Here is a 25,000-nt window from a genome sequence, read left to right as displayed (position 1 = left end):
AACAAGAACGTGAGATTGCCTTACTCCAGGAGCGGGAACGCATACGGCTTGAAACCAAACAACGCGAGTTGGAAATGCAACGTGAACATGACAAGCAACAAGCGACTCTGGCTCTTGAGTGTCGTCAACGGGAATACACGTTGGAAACTTCACACCTCGCTCAACGCCAGCAAGCTACTGCCAATCTTCCCGTCAGTTTTAATATATCACATGCAAGTAAGTTAATGCCATCCTTTGTAGAAGCAGAAGTTGATGTGTTTTTTACCACCTTTGAAACCCTTGCTAATCAACTCAGTTGGCCTGTCGACCAATGGGCCACACTTCTCAGAGTCCATCTTACAGGTAGAGCTGCAGTCACACTCAGTACTTTGGCGTCTGAGAATGACTACTACACTCTGAAACAAGCAGTGTTGGACGCCTACCTCCTCTCTACTGAAAGTTATAGAAGGAAATTCCGTGACCACCTGAAGGCAAGTACCACTACCTTCCTCGAGTTTGCTAACACGAAACGGAGGTATTTCATGAAATGGCTGGAAGCAGCACATGTCTCTACTTTTACAGAACTCGTCAACCTGATGCTTGTTGAAGAATTCTTGAGACGTGTGCCGCCTCCTGTCCGCCTCTACTTAGCAGATAAAGAAGAAACCGACTACCTGAAGTGTGCTAAGTCGGCTGACACTTACAGCCTCATCCACCGGCTGACACCTGAACCATCCTCCAGTAAGAAGTCGTGGTACAGTTACGAGAAGGTGAGCCCCGATCAAGCTGGTTCACAACTGTACTGCAAGTATTGTAGACTCTATGGACATACCATAGACAAGTGTGGTAAGTCTCAATACAAGGGAACCACTGACCAACAACGACCCAAACCAACTCCTCCTAAGTCCGGTAAGCCTGTGATGAATGTTGGTGTTGATGTTAATGATCTTTCTCTTTTCAGTAACCACCTGTATACTGGAACTGTCTCTGCCAACGGTTCAAATCCGGAGGGACGTTTCAAATTGAAGATCTTGAGGGACACAGCGGCTCTACAATCGATCATCTTGAAGTCGGCTGTGCCCAACATAGTCTACACCGGGGAAACAGTCTTCATCACTGACCTCACTGCTACCACTCCATACCCTCTCGCCAGAGTCCACCTGGATTGTCCCTACGTGAACGGGGAAGTCCAAGTCGCCGTCAGGGAAAAGCCTTTTCCCATGCCTGGAGTGCAACTTCTCCTAGGCAACGACTTGGCAGAAGACCTGCAACCGACCAACCTGATCGTCATGGACAAACCCCAGGTGTGTAACTCTGTGCCCAGAAACCCTATTCTCGAGTATGTTCCAGCAGAGGTTCAAGAGAGTGATGAAGTTTCTCCTCCGGTTCTCGTGACCACCCGTGCACAAGCCGCACGTCCACAGCCAGCTGACTCTACTGCTACCGCTGTCCCTCAAGACCCTCAGAAACTACCCCCGCATCTGACCAAGTTGGAGTTCCGTAAGTTGCAGAGGGAAGATCTTACTTTAACACCATTGTTTTTCCAGGCTGAGACTCAACCCGACAGTATTCCTGGGTTCTTCCTAGAGAACGACTTGCTCTACCGCAGATATAGACCCAGTAAACTGAAGGAGGAGGACGATTGGGCCAACACCGAACAACTTGTGATTCCCACCAGCCTGCGGCCCACTATTCTACACCTGGCCCACGGATCATTCTCCCACTACGGCTTCAACAAGACTTACCATGGGATTCGTCAAGACTACTACTGGCCAGGTATGGTAAATAACGTCAAACAGTACGTAAAACAGTGTCATACATGTCAGATGGCAGGCAAACCGAACGTCTCCATTCCCAGAGCACCACTGATTCCCATACAGGTGCCTGCGGAACCTTTCCACAGACTCATAATAGACTGTGTTGGTCCTTTACCTCGGACCAGTTCAGGTAACGCCTACATCCTAACCATCCTGTGTCCTACCACCAGATTTCCCATAGCAGTTCCAGTGAAGAACATCACGGCTGCTACGGTTATCAAACATCTACTGAAGATCTTCACTCAATACGGATTTCCCAGGGAGATTCAAAGTGACTGTGGCACCAACTTCACCAGTGATCTCTTCAAAAGAACACTGGAGGAGTTCAACATCAAACAGGTATTGTCCAGCCCCTATCATCCTGCTTCACAGGGTTCTCTTGAACGTAGTCATCAGACCATCAAAGCACTCTTGAAAAAGTTTTGTAGTGAAACCTCAAAGGATTGGGATAAGCAGATTGACCTAATAATGTGTATTTTCAGAAGTCTCCCCAATGAGTCCCTAGGAGTATCTCCTTATGAGATGCTCTACGGCCGTAAGTGCCGTACTCCCCTTAAGGCTTTCAAAGACTCTCTCAGAGATGCCACCTTCAGTGAGCATCAGAATGTGCCCCAGTTTCTTCAAAACCTTCAGCACATTCTAGAGAGAGTCCACCGCTTTGCCCATGATAATCTATTGAAAGCCCAGGTGAGAATGAAGACTCATTACGACCAGACCAGCAAAGTAAGAAAATTCAAGCCGGGAGACTTCGTCCTTGCTTATTTCCCTATCCCAGGTTCACCTTTACAAAACAGATTTTCAGGACCCTACTGCGTCAAAGAGTGCAGGAATAATAATAATTATGTGATAGAGACTCCAGATAGGCGGCGGAAGACCCAGCTGTGCCACGTCAACCTCCTGAAGCAATATAATGGTACTCCTCCCACTGTCTTAACTAATTATTCCACATTCACAGAACCCTACATCCACAGTGAGACCTTCCCAGCTTCTCCTCCCGAAAGCACTGACAAGGAGTCAGCGCTTTCTAATTCCGAAATCCTTAATGATCTTCCCAAATACTTTCAGGATAATCATAGTGCACCTCTCGTCAAGATCTTCAGAGAACATCAAGAGTTGTTCAGAGATGATCCCCAAGAGTGTAATGTTACCCAGCACGACATCCAACTGCTCCCCGACACCCGGCCGATTCGTCAACCCTTCTACCGAATCAGCCCGAGCAAGAAGGAAGTCATGCGTGCTGAGGTGCAATACCTCTTGGATCATGGACTGGCTACACCTTGTGAGTCCCCCTGGGCCTCACCTTGTATCTTGGTGCCCAAACCCCAAGGTAAGGTGCGGTTGTGCACTGACTATCGAAAACTGAACTCTGTCACTGTCAAGGATGCTTACCCCTTGCCAAGGATAGATGACATCCTTGATGCCATTGGTAGTGCCCAGTACTTGTCCCAAGTGGACTTGCTTAAGGGGTACTATCAAGTGTGTCTAACGGAGCGCGCTAAAGAGATATCTGCCTTCATCACTCCTTTTGGACTTTTCAGATATGAACGCCTTCCTTTCGGACTATGTAATGCCCCGGCCACCTTTCAAAGAGCTGTCAACCGTGTCATCCAGGGCTTGGATAACACATACGCCTACCTGGACGATATCGTCGTAGCCTCCAACTCCTGGAGTGAACATCTGCTCCAGCTGCGACGTCTGTTCTCCAAGCTCCTGACAGCCGGCCTCACCATCAACCTGGGCAAGTCCACTTTCGCGAAAGGTAAAGTGCGTTATCTGGGTCATGTTATTGGGAGTGGCAGCATAGCTCCGTTAGACTCACACACTCAAGCCATCCTACAGTATCCACAGCCTACCACCAGGAAGCAGCTCCTGCGCTTCCTTGGTCTTGCCTCTTACTACCGTAGGTTTGTGAGGAATTTCAGTACAGTCGCCACACCTCTAATTCTATTAACCAGTCCCAAGCAACGGTATAATTGGACCATGCAGCAAACCGTTGCTTTCGAACAACTCAAATTCCTCCTCTGTTCTAACCCCATTCTCGCCTCTCCAGATATCACCAAGCCTTTCGTCCTTCATGTCGACGCCAGTGGTACCGGCGTTGGTGGTGTCCTGATGCAACAACGAGGCGAGGAAGTTCTACCTGTCAGCTACTACAGCTACAAACTGTAACCACACCAGAGGAACTACAGCACTATTGAAAAGGAGCTACTATCCATCGTCCTGAACCTCCAACACTTCGCTCCGTACCTACAAGGCGCCAGGTCTACCACCATCTTCTCAGACCACAACCCTCTCCGCTTCCTACATCAAGCCCAATTCACCAACCAGCGTCTTCTACGATGGGCTCTGTATTTACAAGACTTCAACCTGGAGATCCGCTATATCAAGGGTTCTGACAACACCATAGCCGATGCCCTCTCCAGAGTTTATGAAGTAGAAGCGACTCCATCCATTACTCCACCACATAACGACGTACTTCTTCCAGAACCGCAGGCTTCGGGGGAGAGTTGTGACGATAATCTCCTTCAAGAGATTGAGCCTGCTCTTCCCTCCAAAATTACGTCTTCACAATTATATAAAAAGACTATGGAAGAAATGTCCAACAACGCACAACACCACCACCAGCAAGGCTTGCCAGGGTGAGCAGAAACGTATGCAGCCCGCCACCTGTTCGGACCCAAATCACCAAACTACCCGTTGATCGCTACGGCTCCGCTGATTGGTCGCCGGTCTGGCTGCACCTGCACTCGCCCCCCAATACTACCCGATGTCTGGGGTCGCCCCAACATCAGTCTTCAGAATGTTCCGTGCTTTCGTAGCCAGCACTCCTCCCAGCTAGACTCTAGAGTGTACTGAGAGAGGTGGTGGCTTTAAGCCAATATTCCAGCACCTCCCACTTACTGTTGTATTGCACTTCTTATTATTTTGCCTTAACGTAACTTTCATTGTGTCATTTAAGAATTCTTATTATTTTGATTCATTGATTTTATTATACATATTTGTTTGTGCATTATTTTCATGTTTTGATTTATTTAACGTCATTAAAATTTCATTGTTAAAGTTTTACTTGTGTTTTGTGTGTCTTCTCCTTACCTTACCACAGACGAAGTTCCAGTTTTTCTATTTTTTTTATAACTATGTGACGAGGCCATACCCCTAGCCTTAAACAGCCGAACACCAACGCGTTACCGTCACAATATATATATATATATATATATATATATATATATATATATATATATATATATATATGTCGTACCTAATAGCCAGAACGCACTTCTATGCCTACTATTCAAGGCCCGATTTGCCTAATAAGCCAAGTTTTCATAAATTAATATATTTTCTCTAATTTTTTTCTTATGAAATGATAAAGCTACCCATTTCATTATGTATGAGGTCAATTTTTTTTTATTGGAGTTAAAAATAACGTAGATATATGACCGAACCTAACCAACCCTACCTAACCTAACCTAACCTATCTTTATAGGTTAGGTTAGGTTAGGTAGCCGAAAAAGTTAGGTTAGGTTAGGTAGGTTAGGTAGTCGAAAAACAATTAATTCATGAAAACTTGGCTTATTAGGCAAATCGGGCCTTGAATAGTAGGCATAGAATTGCGTTCTGGCTATTAGGTACGACATATATATATATATATATATATATATATATATATATATATATATATATATATATATATATATATATATATGGCATGCTACAGATTCTAAGCCTGAGAATAAAAAATTCGCATCAGTTAATAAAATTTCAAGGAATTTCGCTTCCCGCCCTCCCACTGCGCGTACGAGAGAGAGATAGAGAGAGAGAGAGAGAGAGAGAGAGAGAGAGAGAGAGAGAGAGAGAGAGAGAGAGAGAGAGAGAGAGAGAGAGAGAGAGAGAGAGAGAGAGAGAAAGTACACAGCATAACAGTAGCAAAACAGTTAACCAATGGAACATGTTCCCCTTGTACAACGCAGACTAAGTATTTTCAGATTATTGGAGCTAAAGGCCCAGGGTCTTCTTACCATTAACATTAGCAATTTACCATCACCCAGCAGTCGCATGTTTTTACTTGCAGTAATTTTAACATCTAATTTCTTTTGCCCCCTCTCCTGGTTCCTTGATCGGACGCCTCAATCTAACATTATAGTCGAAACTCAGAGTGGTGGCAGCATTATATTGTTTTGTTGATAGACAGTAATAGCTAACCTCTCTCTGTCTGTCTCTGTCTGTCTCTCTCTCTCTCTCTCTCTCTCTCTCTCTCTCTCTCTCTCTCTCTCTCTCTCTCTCTCTCTGTCTGTCTGTCTGTCTGTCTGTCTCTCTCTCTCTCTCTCTCTCTCTCTCTCTCTCTCTCTCTCTCTCTCTCTCTCTCTCTCTCTCTGTCTGTCTGTCTGTCTGTCTCTCTCTCTCTCTATCTCTTCTCTATCTCTCTTCTCTTCTATCTCAGCTTCTATTGAATTCTCCCTCTATCTTTCCCTCTCCGCCTCTCTCTCTTTCTTTTCGAGCTGACTACATTTCATCTGTTATTTAAAGAGAGAGAGAGAGAGAGAGAGAGAGAGAGAGAGAGAGAGAGAGAGAGAGAGAGAGAGAGAGAGAGAGAGAGAGAAAGCAAGCCACATGCCGACCTAAATCTTTACTGCATCAATTATAATATTATGATTATTACAATTAGTTTTAATATATATAAAATTATTAAATGTATATAAAATATCCCATGTTAATGTACGGTGTAACGATGTATACATGTACACACACACACACACACACACACACACACACACACACACAACAGGCTACACACATATTTATTATTCATAAATATAAGCATCCTTATTGCCATTTATTTTCTATATTCACATTGTGGTATTCATCTTCTTCCCAGTCCTATTTTTTTCCAGTCATATCCCTATTTTCTTATTCCCATCCCACATCCTTCCCCCTACAGCAGTCTATCCTCTATTCCATTTCCCATTTACATCTCTGGCGTATATTACCTATTTATAACGAGCGATGCGTGTTCTCATGAGTTTTATCTCTTAATTATTTCATGCGTTTGTACCGTTATCTGTTGATTACCTGTTAAAGTGTACCGTTATCTGTTGCTTACCCGTTGACGATTGTGATGTAACACTCCTCTACACCTGCAAGCCAGGCCTGTAGACAGCCATATGTGAGGCTCCTGTGTGTCCTAGCTCGTAACTTGAAGCTCCACACAGCCATCACAGCCAGGCTGATCCGGTACCTCCAACAGACACTTGTCCAGTTCTTCCCTTGAAAGCTTCCACTGTTGTCCTAGGGAGCCGGTCGGCCGAGCGGACAGCACACTGGACTTGTGATCCTGTGGTCCCGGGTTCGATCCCGGGCGCCGGCGAGAAACAATGGGCAGAGTTTCTTTCACCCTATGCCCCTGTTACCTAGCAGTAAAATAGGTACCTGGGTGTCAGCTGTCACGGGCTGCTCCCTGGGGGTGGAGGCCTGGTCAAGGACCGGGCCGCGGGAACACTAAAGCCTCGGGACACTAAAGAAATCATCTCAAGATAACCTCAAGATAGCCACGTATCTTACAGATGTCAGCAGGAGATTGAGGAGTCGTGGGGAGCCTTTTGATGTTGACACTGTGACCTCTAATTGTGCTGACGGTCCTTCGATCGGTTCTTTGGATTTAATTGACACTTCTTATCGTATCTTTCTCTCTGGAGTGTGTTGTTGTTGTTGTTTTATCCTGCGAGGTTGAAGTCTGATCTTCCAAGCACTTGCCATGTGTATAATATCTCTCTCTCTCTCTCTCTCTCTCTCTCTCTCTCTCTCTCTCTCTCTCTCTCTCTCTCTCTCTCGTGTGACGGCGGGTGGATATGGAGGACACGAGAGAAAAGAGGGAGAGGGAGGGAGGTGGTGGTGTAGGTGAAAGAAAGGAATAGGGATAACGAGAGGTTTGGGTAAGGGGGAGGGATAGCAAGGTAGGGGGATGAACAGCCAGAGGCAGGGGAGGGAGATAACTAGAGGCAGGGGGGGGCAAGAGGGGGGCAGGGGGGGTACGTACAGGGGAGGTAGGGAGTAAGGCAGGGGGAGGGAAGGGGTAAGGCAAGGGGGAAGGTTTAGGGGGACTCATAGGGTAGAAGTAGGAAGGTTATCTTCAGGTTATCTTGGGATGATTTCGCGGCATAACGTCCCCGCGGCCCGGTCCTCGACCAGTCCTCCTTTATGTTACATACACACCAGGAAGCAGCCCGTAGCAGCTGTCTAACTCCCAGGTACCTATTTACTGCTAGGTAACAGGGGCATCAGGGGTGAAATATTTTGCCCATTTGTCTCCGCCCCCACCGGGGATCGAACCCGGAACCTCAGGACTACGAATTCGAAGTGCTGTCCACCCAGCTGTCAGGCGCCAGAGGCAGAGCGAGGGAGGGACATAGGGGAAATATAGGGGAGGCAGGGGAAAGGGATTAGGGGAGGTAGTGGGGAGGAAGGAGAGGGTAAGATTTACGAGGTAACGAAGGTAGCGCCTAATATGAGGTAGCCAGTATGGGGGGGGGAGGGGTGAGGGAGGAGGGGGGGGGAGGTGCTTGTGAATATGAAAAATGGATAGAGTGGGGAGGGCGGGGAGAGGTGGGGAGGGCGGGGAGAGGTGGGGATGGGGAGGGAGAGTATTAAGTGAATCGTCTTTGTGAATATACTAAACGGAGATGTAGTAGAGCTTACCTAAGAGTGACAGCAAAGGGAGTGAAGTCTAGCTCAAGGTTTCCGCCTACTAGTCCTATTTGTGTCCATTCAACTTTCTAAATGTTCGAATTCTCGATCGATTCTGGCCTTAAAATTCCGGACGGACGGAGGTGGCTTCCACAACTTCTTTCAGACCATTTCACTTGCTGACCTCCCGTACAAGGTACGAGAATTTCCTAACATTTCTTTGACTCATTTTCGTTTCCAACTTCCATTTATACGTCTTCTCGTCCTAGTGTCTCTCAACTTGAGAAAAATGTCTATTCATTTTGTCTATTCACCTCAGTATATGTTATGTCGTGATCATGTCCCCCCCCCTCTGTCTTATAGGGCTATGAGATTGAGTTCCTTTAACCTACCATCTTGGATTAACTTGCTTATTTCTGGCAATAATCTTACTGTAAACCTCTGTCCTTTATGGTTTTGTGCTTCAGGAGGTTTGACTTCCAAGCTGGTGCTGCATACGATGCAATTGGTCCTACATAAGTTTGTAACACTGTAAAAGTGTTTGGTTTAGTTTATTTAAAATATATATAGAATATGAGTCAGAGACAAGAATTTGAGAAGGCGCCAGTTTGTCCACCGGAGTTTCACACCTCTAAGAGTTAATGACCTCAAGTGACCTGAGGTCAGATCATGCGAATTTCACCTTACTTCTACTAATCCTATAATTGGAGCCTGGTAGCCTTCAAACATGCCGACGTTTAAGGAGTGGCTTGGTAGAGAGCCGGAGGCTATCTACTTGTGGGCGGAGTTAGCTACTAGGTTTCCCAATATATACTCGGAGAGCTATCGATTCGAGATCATTAACAAGACAGAAGACCAGGCAGCAGAGCAGGAGGACAACAGCCGAGACAGGCTGTCGGTCGGACGGGGGTGAAGCTGCCTGACAGCTGCAGACTCCCCCCCCCCCCTCTCTATCCAGCTATAGGAAGGCACTTGGTGAGTTGAACATTAAGGTGACTTAGTCGTGTTTTACAAGTGTTGTGTGAGGATCAGGGGCAGTCAGTTGTAGTGTTCTCAGATTCTTGGAGGATGACTCACTTTACATATATAGATCTTGAACATTGCTTAAATTATGATAGTTATCATGTGAAATATAATTGAATTTATTATTTAAATGGACTTTATTTTGTTCCCTAGAGATTTTGAGTTGAGGTGAGAAAGCCTCTGCAGTTACTGGGTTCATGATTTAAGGAGTACATGATAAAGATGGGACCATACTAATAATGACCTTTTGATAACATCTTTTGAGAATATTGTGATAAAGACAAGTTCCATTCCTTGTCATGTATGTAATGGTCTTGAATGGATGGTGGCAGCATTTCGTCTTCTACTATCTACTCTTCTACTTCTACTATCTACTCTTCTACTTCTACTATCTACTCTTCTACTTCTACCTATCTACTCCTCTCCCTCCACCCCTCTTGGAACTCTCACTTTCAACCAATGACCCTCCTCGCTCCTCCCACCTCCCTACCTCTCACCCCAAACCCTCACTAATTCACTATTCATTTCTTTCCTTTCGTTTTCTCTTATACGTTTGTGGCAGTGAAATGTATTCTAGAGTTCTCTCTAGAGTTTCGGGTAGCTGATCCAGTGACGGCGCCTTGTAGTCTTAGCATCTAGGTAGTCAAATACCTAGGTTACAAGGTGTTGAACGAGAGAGGTTGCCTTAGGAACTCTGAGAGTCCTCTAGAATAGTTAGCTAACTGGGGACGGGATAACGGACTAGAGAGAGCTGTTTCCCCCGGCCTCGTTAGTTAACTGGGGGGTGGAATAATGGACAAGATAGAGCTATTTCCCCCACCCCCCCGTTACAAGTTGAATAGACTCTCTTGACTGTATGTTTTTTAATGAAGGTATAACGTTTGCCAGCGTCTCACATGCTGCCGATGTTACCTAGTTTGTGTGGCAGGTTCTGGTGTTGGTGTTACAGTCTCTAATAAAGCTTTGTCTCTTTCCGATTCCTTTAGAAATTTTCCCGCATGTTGTAGATTTCGCTTGGTAAGGGTGAGAGATGGTGAGGGGTGGTGACTATGGCGGTGGGGGGAGGGTAATTGTGGTGGTGGTGGGGGTGATTGTGGTGGTGGTGAGGGGGGGTGATTGTGGTGGTGGTGGTGGGGGGTGACTATGGCGGTGGGGGGAGGGTAATTGTGGTGGTGGTGGGGGGTGATTGTGGTGGTGGTGGGGGTGGTGGCGGTGAGGGGGGGATGATTGTGGTGGTGGTGAGGGGGGTGATTGTGGTGGTGGTGGGGGGTGATTGTGGTGGTGGTGAGGGGGGGTGATTGTGGTGGTGGTGGGGGGTGATTGTGGTGGTGGTGAGGGGGGGATGATTGTGGTGGTGGGGGTTGAAAACTGGAGTAACTATGAATAATTAAAGTACACAACACCACTTCCCCCCCCCCCCCACCCGCCACGTGCCTGGCTCACACGCAAAAATTTCAGAACGCATCACCAGCTCGCTAACAGTCACCACGTGTATACAGTCACCACGTGTATACAGTCACCACGTGTATACAGTCACCATGTGCATACAGTCACCACGTGTATACAGTCACCACGTGCATACAGTCACCACGTGTATACAGTCACCACGTGTATACAGTCACCACGTGTATACAGTCACCATGTGCATACAGTCACCACGTGTATACAGTCACCACGTGTATACAGTCACCATGTGCATACAGTCACCACGTGCATACAGTCACCACGTGTATACAGTCACCACGTGTATACAGTCACCACGTGTATACAGTCACCATGTGCATACAGTCACCACGTGCATACAGTCACCACGTGTATACAGTCACCACGTGTATACAGTCACCACGTGTATACAGTCACCACGTGTATACAGTCACCACGTGTATACAGTCACCACGTGTATACAGTCACCATGTGCATACAGTCACCACGTGTATACAGTCACCACGTGTATACAGTCACCACGTGTATACAGTCACCACGTGTATACAGTCACCACGTGCATACAGTCACCACGTGTATACAGTCACCACGTGTATACAGTCACCACGTGTATACAGTCACCACGTGCATACAGTCACCACGTGTATACAGTCACCACGTGTATACAGTCACCACGTGTATACAGTCACCACGTGTATACAGCCACCACGTGTATACAGTCACCACGTGCATACAGTCCCCACGTGTATAAGAGCTCGTTTACGAGTCGTCCAATGCGACCGTTAAGAGAACTTACAACGTGTATCTCACACGTTTTACACTTACCATCTGGCGGGAGTGTAACTGAGGAGAGGGGAGAGGGGTAGACGAGGGAGGGGGAGGAGGAGAGAGAGAGAGGGAGATAGAGAGGGAGAGAGAGGGAGAGAGAGGGAGATAGAGAGAGAGGGAGAGAGAGAGGGAGATAGAGAGGGAGAGAGAGGGGGAGAGAGAGAGAGAGATATTTTTCACAATTTAGTTCTTATCGAATGATCAAAAGCTTTCCATAATATTACCTACGATTTTATTTTTTTATAATTTGAGCTAAAACAGAAATTTGATCAAATCTAACCTAACCTAACCTAACCTAACCTAACCTAACCTAATCTAACCTAACCTAACCTAACCTAACCTAACTTAGCTTAACTAAATCAGCAATTCATGTTCTTAATATAATAATAATAATAATTATATATATATATGAATGAAAACTCACACCCCAGAAGTGACTCGAACCCATACTCCCAGAAGCAACGCAACTGGTAACTACAGGGCGCCTTAATCCGCTTGACCATCACGGCCGTCAAAAGGAAGTGATAGCCGAGGCTATTTGAGCCACTTCCCCGACGGCAACTCGGCTATCACTTCCTTTTGACGGCCGTGATGGTCAAGCGGATTAAGGCGCCCTGTAGTTACCAGTTGCGTTGCTTCTGGGAGTATGGGTTCGAGTCACTTCTGGGGTGTGAGTTTTCATTCGCATATAGTCCTGGGGACCATTCAGGCTTGTTCGCATTTGTGTTCCTCACGTGTGCCCCAAAGAATGAGGTGATTTGGTGAAATGCTATGCCCAAGATTACCATCCGAGTTGCCGTCGGGGAAGTGGCTCAAATAGCCTCGGCTATCACTTCCTTTTGACGGCCGTGATGGTCAAGCGGATTAAGGCGCCCTGTAGTTACCAGTTGCGTTGCTTCTGGGAGTATGGGTTCGAGTCACTTCTGGGGTGTGAGTTTTCATTCGCATATAGTCCTGGGGACCATTCAGGCTTGTTCGCATTTGTGTTCCTCACGTGTGCCCCAAAGAATGAGGTGATTTGGTGAAATGCTATGCCCAAGATTACCATCCGAGTTGCCGTCGGGGAAGTGGCTCAAATAGCCTCGGCTATCACTTCCTTTTGACGGCCGTGATGGTCAAGCGGATTAAGGCGCCCTGTAGTTACCAGTTGCGTTGCTTCTGGGAGTATGGGTTCGAGTCACTTCTGGGGTGTGAGTTTTCATTCGCATATAGTCCTGGGGACCATTCAGGCTTGTTCGCATATATATATATATATATATATATATATATATATATATATATATATATATATATATATATATATATATATATATATATGAGCTCGCGATATATATATATAATTATTACAAACTCTTCTTGAAAATATACTTAAGAGAGACGCATTTCTACACGACCTCACTAATAAATCGCGGTTATCGTGACTTGTTATGTGAGAACTGCTCAAGCGCTCGTTTATTGTGGTCGTATATCGCAATTATCGTCGGCCGGTGATCTGGGAGCTCAGCTGTGTAGTAAGATATTGCGGTTATCGTAATTTAACGGGGGGGGGAGGGGTGAGGGGTGGTGGATGGGGTGATAATTTAGATGAAATATTTTCATCGAAATGGGCTCAAGAGCAGTGTTGCAGGGGGGGAGAGGGGGGGGAATTTTAACTTCCTTTCCTAACTTCTTTCCCTTGATATTTCTACCCATTCACCTCCTACCCATCTTGCTTGCCACCTCCTACCTCCATTCTTCCTATGCACCCTACATCCGTTTCCCTATGTTCTCCTGTCTTTCCCATTACTCTTCCCTTTCTGTTCCCCCCACCCACACTTCCCTTCCATTCGTTGCCCCTTCCCACAGTCTCATAATAAAACAAGGTGTCCAGGTCGTGCGGAATATCTTCAAAATATGCGTAAGAAATAATAACGCCAAATTACTCAGCTTTTCTCCGCCTTCACAAATGCGTATATAATTTCAAAAACATATTTTTGTTCATTGTTTTAGGTTTCGTACGCATCCCGAGCGTATCCTAGAAGGATACGCATAAAATCCTAGAATTTTAGGTAATGGGGATATGTGTTACCCATGATCCCCCATGCAACACCCCCCCCCCCCTCCTCCCCATGGCATTCATCAGAAATTGAAATATATTTGAAAATAAATTTTCTGTATGCAGTTTTTTCGTCTAAGATTATGTCTGGAATTTTTGGATTAGGTTTTCCTGGTCTGAAATTTTCTTAAGTAATGATATTGTAAGTATGGAGCTTCCTTAAGTAATGATATTAAAAGTATGGACCTTCCTTAAGTAATGATATTGTAAGTATGGAGCTTCCTTAAGTAATGATATTAAAAGTATGGACCTTCCTTAAGTAATGATATTGTAAGTATGGAGCTTCCTTAAGTAATGATATTAAAAGTATGGACCTTCCTTAAGTAATGATATTGTAAGTATGGAGCTTCCTTAAGTAATGATATTAAAAGTATGGACCTTCCTTAAGTAATGATATTGTAAGTACGGAGCTTTCTTAAGTAATGACATTTTAAGTATGGAACTTTCTCAAGTAATGCTATTCTAAGTACGTTAACATTTTAGGCCTGGAACCTTGTATAGTTAGAGATTACAAATTAGAAACAATAGCAAGATGTTATCGAACAGATTAAAGAAGAACTTTTATTTAGCAAGAGCTCTTATCTAACTTTGTTATCACATGGCCCAATTACCTGCTTTTAAGATCGTAAGACTAACTGGAGTTTGACTTCTTCTTACAAGGTGATTTGTTAAGACTTTCACTGGCGTACCACGTTCACGGTGGTTAGAATGTCAACTGGTGTTCCAGCTATACGGTGATTGGTTCTACTCCTTGTTAGTTAGCTGTTTAGTCATTTATTATGCACCCCATACCCATCCATAGGAAGTGGTGGAAAGGGTTACAGAGGTACACAATGGGTTTAGGAACTGAGCCCCATAGTTCGTTAGGTATGCAAGTAACAGTCTTGTAAAGCTAGTTATATGGTTGTTAACACCTGGATCTTACCTGGAGAGGGTTCCAGGATATCTTCTTCTCCTCTACCCGAGCCCAGCCTGAGGCCAGGCTCGACTTCTTATAACTTGGTTCATCAGGCTGTTGGTTGGAGCGTCCTGGAGGCCCACATTACTACAACTACAACGCGCGCGCGCGCATACACACACACACATACACACACACACACACACACACACACACACACACACACACACACACACACACACACACACACACAGTGTATAGAGCCCAGTAGGCTCAGGAATCTGTACACCATTTGATTGACAGTTGAGAGGCGGGACCAAAGAGCCAAAGCTCAACCCCCGCAAGCACAATTAGGTGAGTACAATTAGGTGAGTACACACAGTGTATGTGTGTGCCACAAGTGTGCCACTCTCTATGGTATATAACAGGTCATTGGAAACAGGAGACCTACCGGAAAGTTAGAAGACAGCTAATGTAGTCCCAATATACAAAAAGGGGTGACAGGCAATTGGCACTGAATTACAGGCCAGTTTCCCCTAACTTGTATACCATGCAAGGTGATGGAGAAGATCGTGAGACAAAAAGGCTCGTAGAGCATCTGGAGGAAAATAGCTTTGTAACTAAAGCTAAACCCCCGCAAGCACAACTAGGTGAGTACTACTAGGTGCGTACACACAACAGTATTTATATACATCATGTGTTCCAGGTCATCATCTTAATACCTGCCAACCTCTGAGAACAGCAGCAATAACAACCCTACTGCCTCGTAACCCAACGTAAATTTAAAACATAAAATCAGTAAACATAAAACTAAAAACCTTTGATGAATTCCATCTATACACTCCCTGCTCACCAGTTTACTAACTTGCACAAACTTCAAAGCAATCAAACTAGCCAATTCAGTAGTAATTAAACTAGCCAATTCAGGTCATTCGAAAGCCTCACCATCATAGCTAGTCTACAGCAAAGGACTTTAGCCAGTCAGCCAAACTTCCGTTAATCTAAAAACAGTTACTCTAAACCGCTCTCATTCCGGAGCCGGTTACTGCAGAGGGCACCATTTCCCAGGCCCAGTTAGAGTGGAACCAGTCATGCTAGCGCCAGTCTCCAGGGGAAACTGGTCGTTCCAGGGCACTTAAGACTTGGAGGCAAGTTCCTAAATTTCCTCCCTATCAATCAGCTCTAGCAGGAACTACCAGCAGCACAGGTCAGTCGTCCAAACGACCCCCTCCCCCCAGAGGCCAGGTCAGTCGTCCACACGACCCCCCAGAGGCCAGGTCAGTCGTATACACGACCCCCCAGAGGCCAGGTCAGTCGTCTACACGACCCCCCCCAGAGGTCAGGTCAGTCGTTCACACGACCCCCCCCAGAGGCCTGATCAGTCGTCCACACGACCCCCAGAGGCCAGGTCAGTCGTCCACACGACCCCCAGAGGCCAGGTCAGTCGTCCACACGACCCCCCAGAGGCCAGGTCAGTCGTCCACACGACCCCCAGAGGCCAGATCAGTCGTCCACACGACCCCCAGAGGCCAGGTCAGTCGTCCAAACGACCCCCAGAGGCCAGGTCAGTCGTCCACACGACCCCCAGAGGCCAGGTCAGTCGTCCACACGACCCTCCCAGAGGCCAGGTCAGTCGTCCACACGACCCCCAGGGCCAGGTCAGTCGTCCACACGACCCCCAGAGGCCAGGTCAGTCGTCCACACGACCCTCCCAGAGGCCAGGTCAGTCGTCCACACGACCCCCAGAGGCCAGGTCAGTCGTCCACACGACCCTCCCAGAGGCCAGGTCAGTCGTCCACACGACCCCCAGAGGCAAGCTTAGGTACACACACCGCTCAAGCTTTAACTTAACAAAAAAAAAACTTTTGGAAGCCAAATAATTGTATTTGAACTGGGAAGATGTCGACATTTAAATGTAAAAAAAAAAAATTGGGAAGCAAAATTATCTTTTTTTATTATGTAAACGCCGGCGTTTAGACTTAAAAAGCACATTTGGAAGTGAAATTATATTTTTGGATTCGCACAGGACCTTTCGGGTGCGCGCAAGATCGAGCCTAAAATGGTTTTCGAAACTGGTTGGCTTACGGTGTTTCAGCGCTGAACGTTTTATCCCAATAATATTCGTTGGATTAAAAAAAAACATTGTTAAGTTTCAAAATAGATTAGTTTCAGCTTTGAAACGATTCATCCGTAAAAGGTTTGTCGCTGTAACTGTTGCTGCTTCAGACTCTCTGGTCCAGTCACTGGTGTTCAGGCCGCAGGGAGACAACTCGTACCCTTTTCAGACCTGAACGAAAGCTTACTTCATCTGACCGAAACAAAACTGAAACTTCCACGTTGGAAACTCGGGATTACAGACGCTAACGCCACACGTAACTCTCTCTCTCTCTCTCTCTCTCTCTCTCTCTCTCTCTCTCTCTCTCTCTCTCTCTCTCTCTCTCTCTCTCATCCAGCCATGTGTGTGTGGGCGTTCTTTCAGTTGAACAGTCTCTTGACCGAAGTTTCAAGTTAATTGCCCCGGAGTTTACGTTGAACAGGTGTGAAGCACACTAAAGAAGTTCGGTCACACTAAAAAGTATGCGCATTCGAAGAAAAACCTCAGTAAGACACTGGAAAGACACAAAAAACAAAACAAAGAGCATGATCACCACCTACAAAATACTCATATGTAGCGTCCGAGATCTAGGGTGCACTTCACCGGATAAAGGCTCCATCGGCGAAGCCTTTAGTCCTTTAGGCGAACTTCTGTAAAGGCTCACAGAAGTCCGCCAAGGCTGAGGAATGCAATATAAGTGTTCTTCCAAGGGTCCGTCTATACATTTATTTTTTTATGTGAGTAGTGCTTAAATATAGCTTAGAGCTCCACACTATGGGAGAGTAATTCAAGCATATTAGCGTGGCAATGTTCAATAAAGGACTAACATAACAAACGTACAAAATTATACGTTTATTCAGAGAACTTAATATGTTAATAATACACAGGGAGCAATGAACAAATCCACAAGGGCCGTGACGAGGATTCGAACCTGCGTCCGGGAGCATCCCAGTCACTGCCTTAATCGACTGAGCTACGACAGGGTTAAAAAGAGTTGAAACCGACACAGGGAGTTACAGTTAGTCACAGGGAGCACCTTTACTGATTTGTGTTAGACAAAGCTAACAAAGCTAACAAAGCTAAAGCTAACGTTAGAAAGACTCTTGCGGTCTCACTGACCAATCACGCGGCAGCAAGCGTCGACAATTCCTGTAAGTTATAATTCCAAACCTCAAAAGTTTTAGAGCATTGACAGATACCAAAATGCACACGACCTGTGCACCTGAGCACAAAGGGGTTGATTCCTTGGCTTATTTCACTGTGCAACTCTCCCATAGAACATAAGCTAGTGCTGGAAATCTGAGAGACTGGTCTTGTTTTAGTCAGCTACTGGGAACAAAACGGTCCAAGCAGCACGGGCTATGGTGAGCCCGTAGTGGACATTAAAGACTGCTCTCTCACATGTAATTAGGGACGACAAAGGCGCACTAAAATGGGAAGAACAAGGACTAGGAGACACAGAAGGAACATTTTTTTCACTGACCGAGGTTAATAAGAGATTATATATATATATATATATATATATAAGGCTAAAAAAAGAGAGAAAAATACTAGACTAAAAGAAAAATACGAGGATAAAAAAAATATGAGATTAAGATAAATAAATGACCAAAAAGTGATATACAAGTCTAAAAGGAGAAATAAGAGGCCAAAAAGATATACAAGGTTAAAAAAGAAATACGAACTTGATGAGAGGAAATACGAGGATTAAAAAGAGAAATACGAGGATAAAAAGATATATATATGAAAATAAAGAGAATAAATAAATGAATATAAAAATATTTGAAAAAAATCACGACCATTATTAGTTTAGTAATTGGTGTAACGAGGCGCCTGTTGCATTTCTCTTAGTGGTGCAGGTTCTCCACTGGTCTCTTCTTCACCACATACTGTGTCTCAGTATTCCAAAATGTACACAACATTTTATAAAATAAGAGAAATGAGAAAGATGGGAAGGAAAACATAGGAGAACAGGAGAGGAACGGGACACTCAAGGAAGATATTGAATGCTGAAAAGAAGAAATAAGAGAAGAAAGGGGGGAAAGTAGTAAGCAAAAGAGACATAAAGGGAATGAACCAGCAAAAAGAGGGAGAAAAAAAAATAGAGAAAGTCAGTTCACAAACTCCAAAATCCCTTAAGATTAATAACGCCAGAGGAACCGGCTTCGTTGGTACCAAACAACGGAACAACGGAGAAGACATATATATATATATATATATATATATATATATATATATATATATATATATATATATATATATATATATATATATATATATATATATATGTGTGTTGTGTGTAACAGGTACGCAACACACTAAGATGGGGCAACGGCATAAGGTGAGGAAGGTAGTGGGGTAAGGAGAAGGAGCAACAGATATATAGAAGAGACATCCTTCAAATGACTACCTAGAAGTAGGCATGACCATTATAAGGTAGCGAGGGTACTTATAGGCACACCTGGAGATAATATTGACCTTTAAATTGTCACCTGGAGATAATATTGACCTTTAAATTGTCACCTGGAGATAATATTGACCTTTAAATTGTCACCTGGAGATAATATTGACCTTAAAATTGTCACCTGGAGATAATATTGACCTTTAAATTGTCACCTGGAGATAATATTGACCTTAAAATTGTCACCTGAAGATAATATTGATTTTAAAATTGTCACCTGAAGATAATATTGATTTTAAAATTGTCACCTGATGACAATATTGACCTTAAACTTGTCACCTGGAGATAATATTGACCTTAAAATTGTCACTTGGAGATAATATTGACCTTAAAATTGTCACCTGGAGATAATATTGACCTTAAAATTGTCACCTGAAGATAATATTGACCATAAAATTGTCACCTGGAGATAATATTGACCTTTAAATTTTCACCTGAAGATAATATTGACTTTAAAATTGTCACCTAAAGATAATATTGACCTTAAAATTGTCACCTGGAGATAATATTGACCTTAAAATTGTCACCTGAAGATAATATTGACCTTAAAATTGTCACCTGAAGATAATATTGACCTTAAAATTGTCACCTGAAGATAATATTGACCTTAAAATTGTCACCTGAAGATAATATTGACCTTGAAAATGTCCCCTGAAGCTAATATTGACCTTTAAACTGTAACTTGACGGCATAAAGTAACCTTTCGGCGGAAGTGTTGAAGTTAAACAGACTTTACAATGAAAATCTAGTCAGAAATGAACTTTCAATGAGGCCAAATTTGAACGTTTCAACTGGAAATGAGAAGAGGAATGGAAATGAGATTAGGAAACGAGGTGAGGAATGGGAATGAAGTTAAGAATTGGATTCATGAGGCTAGAAATGGGAATGAAGTTACGAACTGCTTCTGTGAGATTAAACAATGGGAATGAGATTGTTTCTAATGAGAACGAGGATAGGAATTGGTAATGAAGCTAAGGGATGGGATGCATTAGGTCAGAAAGTGGAATTTTTGGGAATGGGACTGAGGTCAGGAATGAGAAAGGAAGTAGGAATGAGGAGTATGAATACCGGTACGCAGAATGAGGAAAGGTTTACAAGAGTATATTTGAATGATTCAAACGGCAACTATGGGCTTAACCGGAAAGGAATTAGCAATACATAAACCAATATACATAAAAACCATCCAACACAACTAATTACGGCAAATTAGTCTGACCCAACGACCAATCACAGCAAAATGCTTATAATTCAATAACCAATCATGGACCAAAGGAAAACAAACATGAAAAAATAACAGTACTTTAATACTGTAACGACCAAAGGACAATTAAGTCGATAAACTTAACGACCAATCAGGGAGAAACGTTGATAAACTGGGGGGTCCAATGGGGAGCGACGATGGTAATCTCTGGGCCAATCAGGAAGCAGCAGCAGGGGTCTCGACAGCTTCATTAGCGTCATCTGATAAGCTTCATCTCAGGCCCTTCTTTTAACAACGTTCCCTCGTTGCCATTAGAGATAAATTACACCCCAATGTGTATAAATATGTACAAATACACACAGACAGCGTGTGTACAGTGTGTTCTTTACAACCAGGAAAACCTTCTAAAAGGAGTAGCCGATAACAGGGTTCGTCTCAAGCGGGTTTTTCTAAAACAATGTTAATTTATTTTCTATTAACTTCCAGGAAAAAAAAAATGATTTATGCAAGAAAGCGCATGGAAAATCAACTGTAAATCGTCTCCGTTGGCGGAAAAACTTCTTTGTTTAATTATGGCTATCGTTACCAGGGACGATATTGCCCATTTTTTACTGCACATTTATTTTGGGTTAGGCATATATTGCTGGTGTTAATGTGATGTACAGTCAAGCACATACTTAGAGATACTGAAGGTATTCCTTTCATTACAGAGTGATGAAGTGTGTGGTGGGAGGGGGAGGGAGAGGGGGGAGAGAGAGAGAGAGAGAGAGAGAGAGAGAGAGAGAGAGAGAGAGAGAGAGAGAGAGAGAGAGAGAGAGAGAGAGAGAGAGAGAGAGAGACAGAGAGAGAGAGAGAGAGAGAGAGATACTCATCTAATTGCACTCACCTAATTGTGCTTGCGGGGGTTGAGCTCTGGCTCTTTGCTCCCGCCTCTCAACCGTCAATCAACAGGTGTACAGGTTCCTGAGCCTATTGGGCTCTATCATATCTACACTTAAAACTGTGTATGGAGTTTCTCCATATACCTCCACCACATCACTTCCTAATGCATTCCATTTGTCAACCACTCTGACACTAAAAAAGTTCTTTCTAATATCTCTGTGGCTCATTTGTGCACTCAGTTTCCACCTGTCCCCTAGTGCATGTGCCCCTTGTGCTAAACAGCCTGTCTTTATCTGCCCTATCAATTCCCTTGAGAATCTTGAATATGGTGATCATGTCCCCCCCCCTAATTCTTCTGTCTTCCAGCGAAGTGTGGTTTAATTCCCGTAGTCTCTCCTAGTAGGTCATACCTCTCAGCTCGGGTACTAGTCTGGTGGCAAACCTTTGAACCTTTCCAGTTTAGTCTTATCCTTGACTAGATATGGACTCCATGCTGGGCTGCATACTCCAAGATTGGCCTGACATATATGGTATACAAAGTTCTGAATGATTCTTTACACAAGTTTCAGAATGCCGTTCTTATGTTAGCCAGCCTGGCATATGCTGCTGATGTTATCCTCTTGATATGGGCTGCAGGAGACAGGTCTGGCGTGATATCAACCCCCAAGTCTTTTTCTTTCTCTGACTCTTGAAGAATTTCATCTCCCAGATGATACCTTGTATCTGGCCTCCTGCTCCCTACACCTATCTTCATTACATTACATTTGGTTGGGTTAAACTCTAACAACCATTTGTTCGACCATTCCTTCAGCTTGTCTAGGTCTTCTTGAAGCCTCAAACAGTTCTCTTCTGTCTTGATCCTTCTCATAATTTTGGCATCGTCCGCAAACATTGAGAGAAATGAATCTATACCCTCCGGGAGATTATTTACATATATCAGAAACAAGATAGGACCTAGTACAGAGCCCTGTGGGACTCCACTGGTGACTTCACGCCAATCGGAGGTCTCACCCCTCACCGTAACTCTCTGCTTCCTATTGCTTAGGTACTCCCTTATCCACTGGAGCACCTTACCAGCTACACCTGCCTGTCTCTCCAGCTTATGTACCAGCCTCTTATGCGGTACTGTGTCAAAGGCTTTCCGACAATCCAAGAAAATGCAGTCCGCCCAGCCTTCTCTTTTTTGCTTAATCTTTGTCACCTGGTCGAAGAATTCTATCAAGCCTGTAAGGCAAGATTTACCCTCCCTGAATCCATGTTGGCGATTTGTCACGAAGTCCCTTCTCTCCAGATGTGTTACCAGGTTTTTTCTCACGATCTTCTCCATCACCTTGCATGATATACAAGTCAAGGACACTGGCCTGTAGTTCAGTGCCTCTTGTCTGTCGCCCTTTTTGTATATTGGGACCACATTCGTCATCTTCCATATTTCTGGTAGGTCTCCCGTCTCCAGTGACCTACTATACACTATGGAGAGTGGGAAGCAAAGTGTCTCTGCACACTCTTTCAGTACCCATGGCGAGATTCCGTCTGGACCAACAGCCTTTCTAACATCCAGATCCAGCAGGTGTCTCTTGACCTCTTGTGCATGTACCACCCGTGTTAAATAATCCATCATTGTCCACCCTGTTAATTGCCTGAGAATTTTGTATGTGGTGATCATGTATTCTCGACCTCTTCTGTCTACCAGCGGCGTGAGATGCAGTTCCCTCAGCCTTTGCTCGTAACTCATGCCTCTTAGTTCTGGGACTAGCCTAGTGGCATACCTCTGAACTTTTTCCAGCTTCGTCTTGTGCATGACAAGGTACGGGTTCCATGCTGGGGTCGCATACTCCAGGATTGGTCTTACATATGTAGTATACAAGATACTGAAGGATTTCTTTTATTAACACATTTAGGTACATCAGCATTTGTGCAGCTACCCTAGACTATATGAAGGGGAGTACAGTGTGTCAAAAAGTGATGCTAAAAATCCCCATCACACAGTATGGTTAGTCATACAGAGGCATGTGATAGTCTGCACTGGCAGACTCTGGGTGCATTATGAGGATAGCATGAACACAAGAGTGAATAAGGCAGCAGTGATACTAAAAATCCCCATCTCACAGGATGGTTAGTCATACTGGGCCATATGTTTAGTAGCCTGCATTGGCAAATTTTGGGTACACTGTGAGGATATCTTCAAGAACACGAGAGTGAATAAAATAATTGCAAAGCTCTAGGTACCTCATGCCAACGGGTCTAAATGATCTGATAACTGGGCATTCAGTGATGTAGTGCGGGAGATCGTGCCGCAGTTCCTGCTCACAGAGTTTGCACCTGGAGTGCTCAGGATTGGGAGATCCGTCACCTGTAGCCACCTGCCACAGGTAATGGTAACCCAACCTGATCCTGGCAATCACTGTGTCGCACAGTCTGGTCCACGTTTTGTGCTGCCCATAGATATAGTTTTCAGATCTGAACAAATCATAGCTTTTTATACTGGTGCTTTCAGGTCGTTGGGAGTCAGTAATTTCTCTATCAGACCTAAGTGTTTGGAACAGTACAGTTTTGACAGCAGAGATGGGGGATACCTAGGTCTAATTCAACTTCATCTTTGTCACAGGATAATTTAGGAGTGTGTGAGTGTGTACTGCCTTATTTGTGCCTGCAAGATCGAGCATCTTCCCTTAAGCCCCGTGTGTATGTGTATGTATATGCGTGTGTACATGTGTATGTATAAACGTGTGTATATGTGGGGTTGGGGGAGAAAAGGGGGAATTGTGAGGTTGATGACAAACTACATCAGATGAAAAATCAAATGCTGCAGCTACCACTGTCACTTAATCATTTATGAATAAACATTTCGAATATAAAGTTAACAAACAAAACAAAAAAATCATTAAACCCCTTACGAGAAGGCCTAAGAATACCTGAGGAATACCTGTAGTGGGTTCTAAGCGTTGTTCTTCTCTTTTTTAAAAGAAATTAGTTCTATCACACACCTTCCTCATACCATCCCCAATAGGCCACCAAACCCATAATACATGCAGTGTACCTGTAGAATACCTGGAGTGGGTTTCGAGAGTTCTGCCAAAGCCCGGTCTGGCATTAACACCCTCTCCAATCGCCTGATAGTGAAGGGGGAAGTGAACAGACACACCCTCTCGGTTACTTACCCTGCCAAACTGCTCGAAGTAGTTCTTGACGTCCTCGAGGGTGGTGGGTGCTGATAATCCCCCCACGAATATCTTCTTTGTACGAGTCACCATCTGTGAGAGAGAGAAATTGAGAAAGTGAATGAGTTTGGTTGGGAGAGGGGAACGATAACGTGTGGGGTGAGGGGGATGACTGAGAGAGAGAGAGAGAGAGAGAGAGAGAGAGAGAGAGAGAGAGAGAGAGAGAGAGAGAGAGAGAGAGAGAGAGAGAGAGAGAGAGAGAGAGGGAGAGAGGGAGAAGAGGAAAAGAGGCAGAAGAAAAACAGGGAGGAGAATAAAATAGAGAAAAGACATGGAAAATGAGTAGTGAGAGAGGGGAGAGAAGGATGGAGGAAGAAGCCATGTCTCGAAGAATACCACCGGGGAAAACTAGTTAAACAGGAAAACAATTACTGGGATC

General features: G+C 44.5%; 1 protein-coding gene across 2 annotated transcripts in view; it reads right to left on the bottom strand.

Moving 5' to 3' along the window:
- Positions 1 to 25,000, bottom strand: part of LOC123769465 (RNA-binding protein Musashi homolog Rbp6) — a 1,480,583-nt gene that overhangs the window by 507,662 nt on the left and 947,921 nt on the right. For both annotated transcript variants that reach the window (XM_069308801.1, XM_069308802.1), the window contains exon 6: positions 24,562 to 24,654. In XM_069308801.1, coding sequence (XP_069164902.1) covers positions 24,562 to 24,654 — 93 coding nt within the window. The remainder of the gene's footprint in view (positions 1 to 24,561; positions 24,655 to 25,000) is intronic.

Source organism: Procambarus clarkii, chromosome 63 (assembly GCF_040958095.1).
Source record: "Procambarus clarkii isolate CNS0578487 chromosome 63, FALCON_Pclarkii_2.0, whole genome shotgun sequence".
In the NCBI taxonomy this organism is placed as follows: domain Eukaryota; kingdom Metazoa; phylum Arthropoda; class Malacostraca; order Decapoda; family Cambaridae; genus Procambarus; species Procambarus clarkii.
The sequence above is the reverse complement of the archived record's forward strand: the minus strand, read 5'-3'. Positions and strand labels throughout refer to the sequence as shown.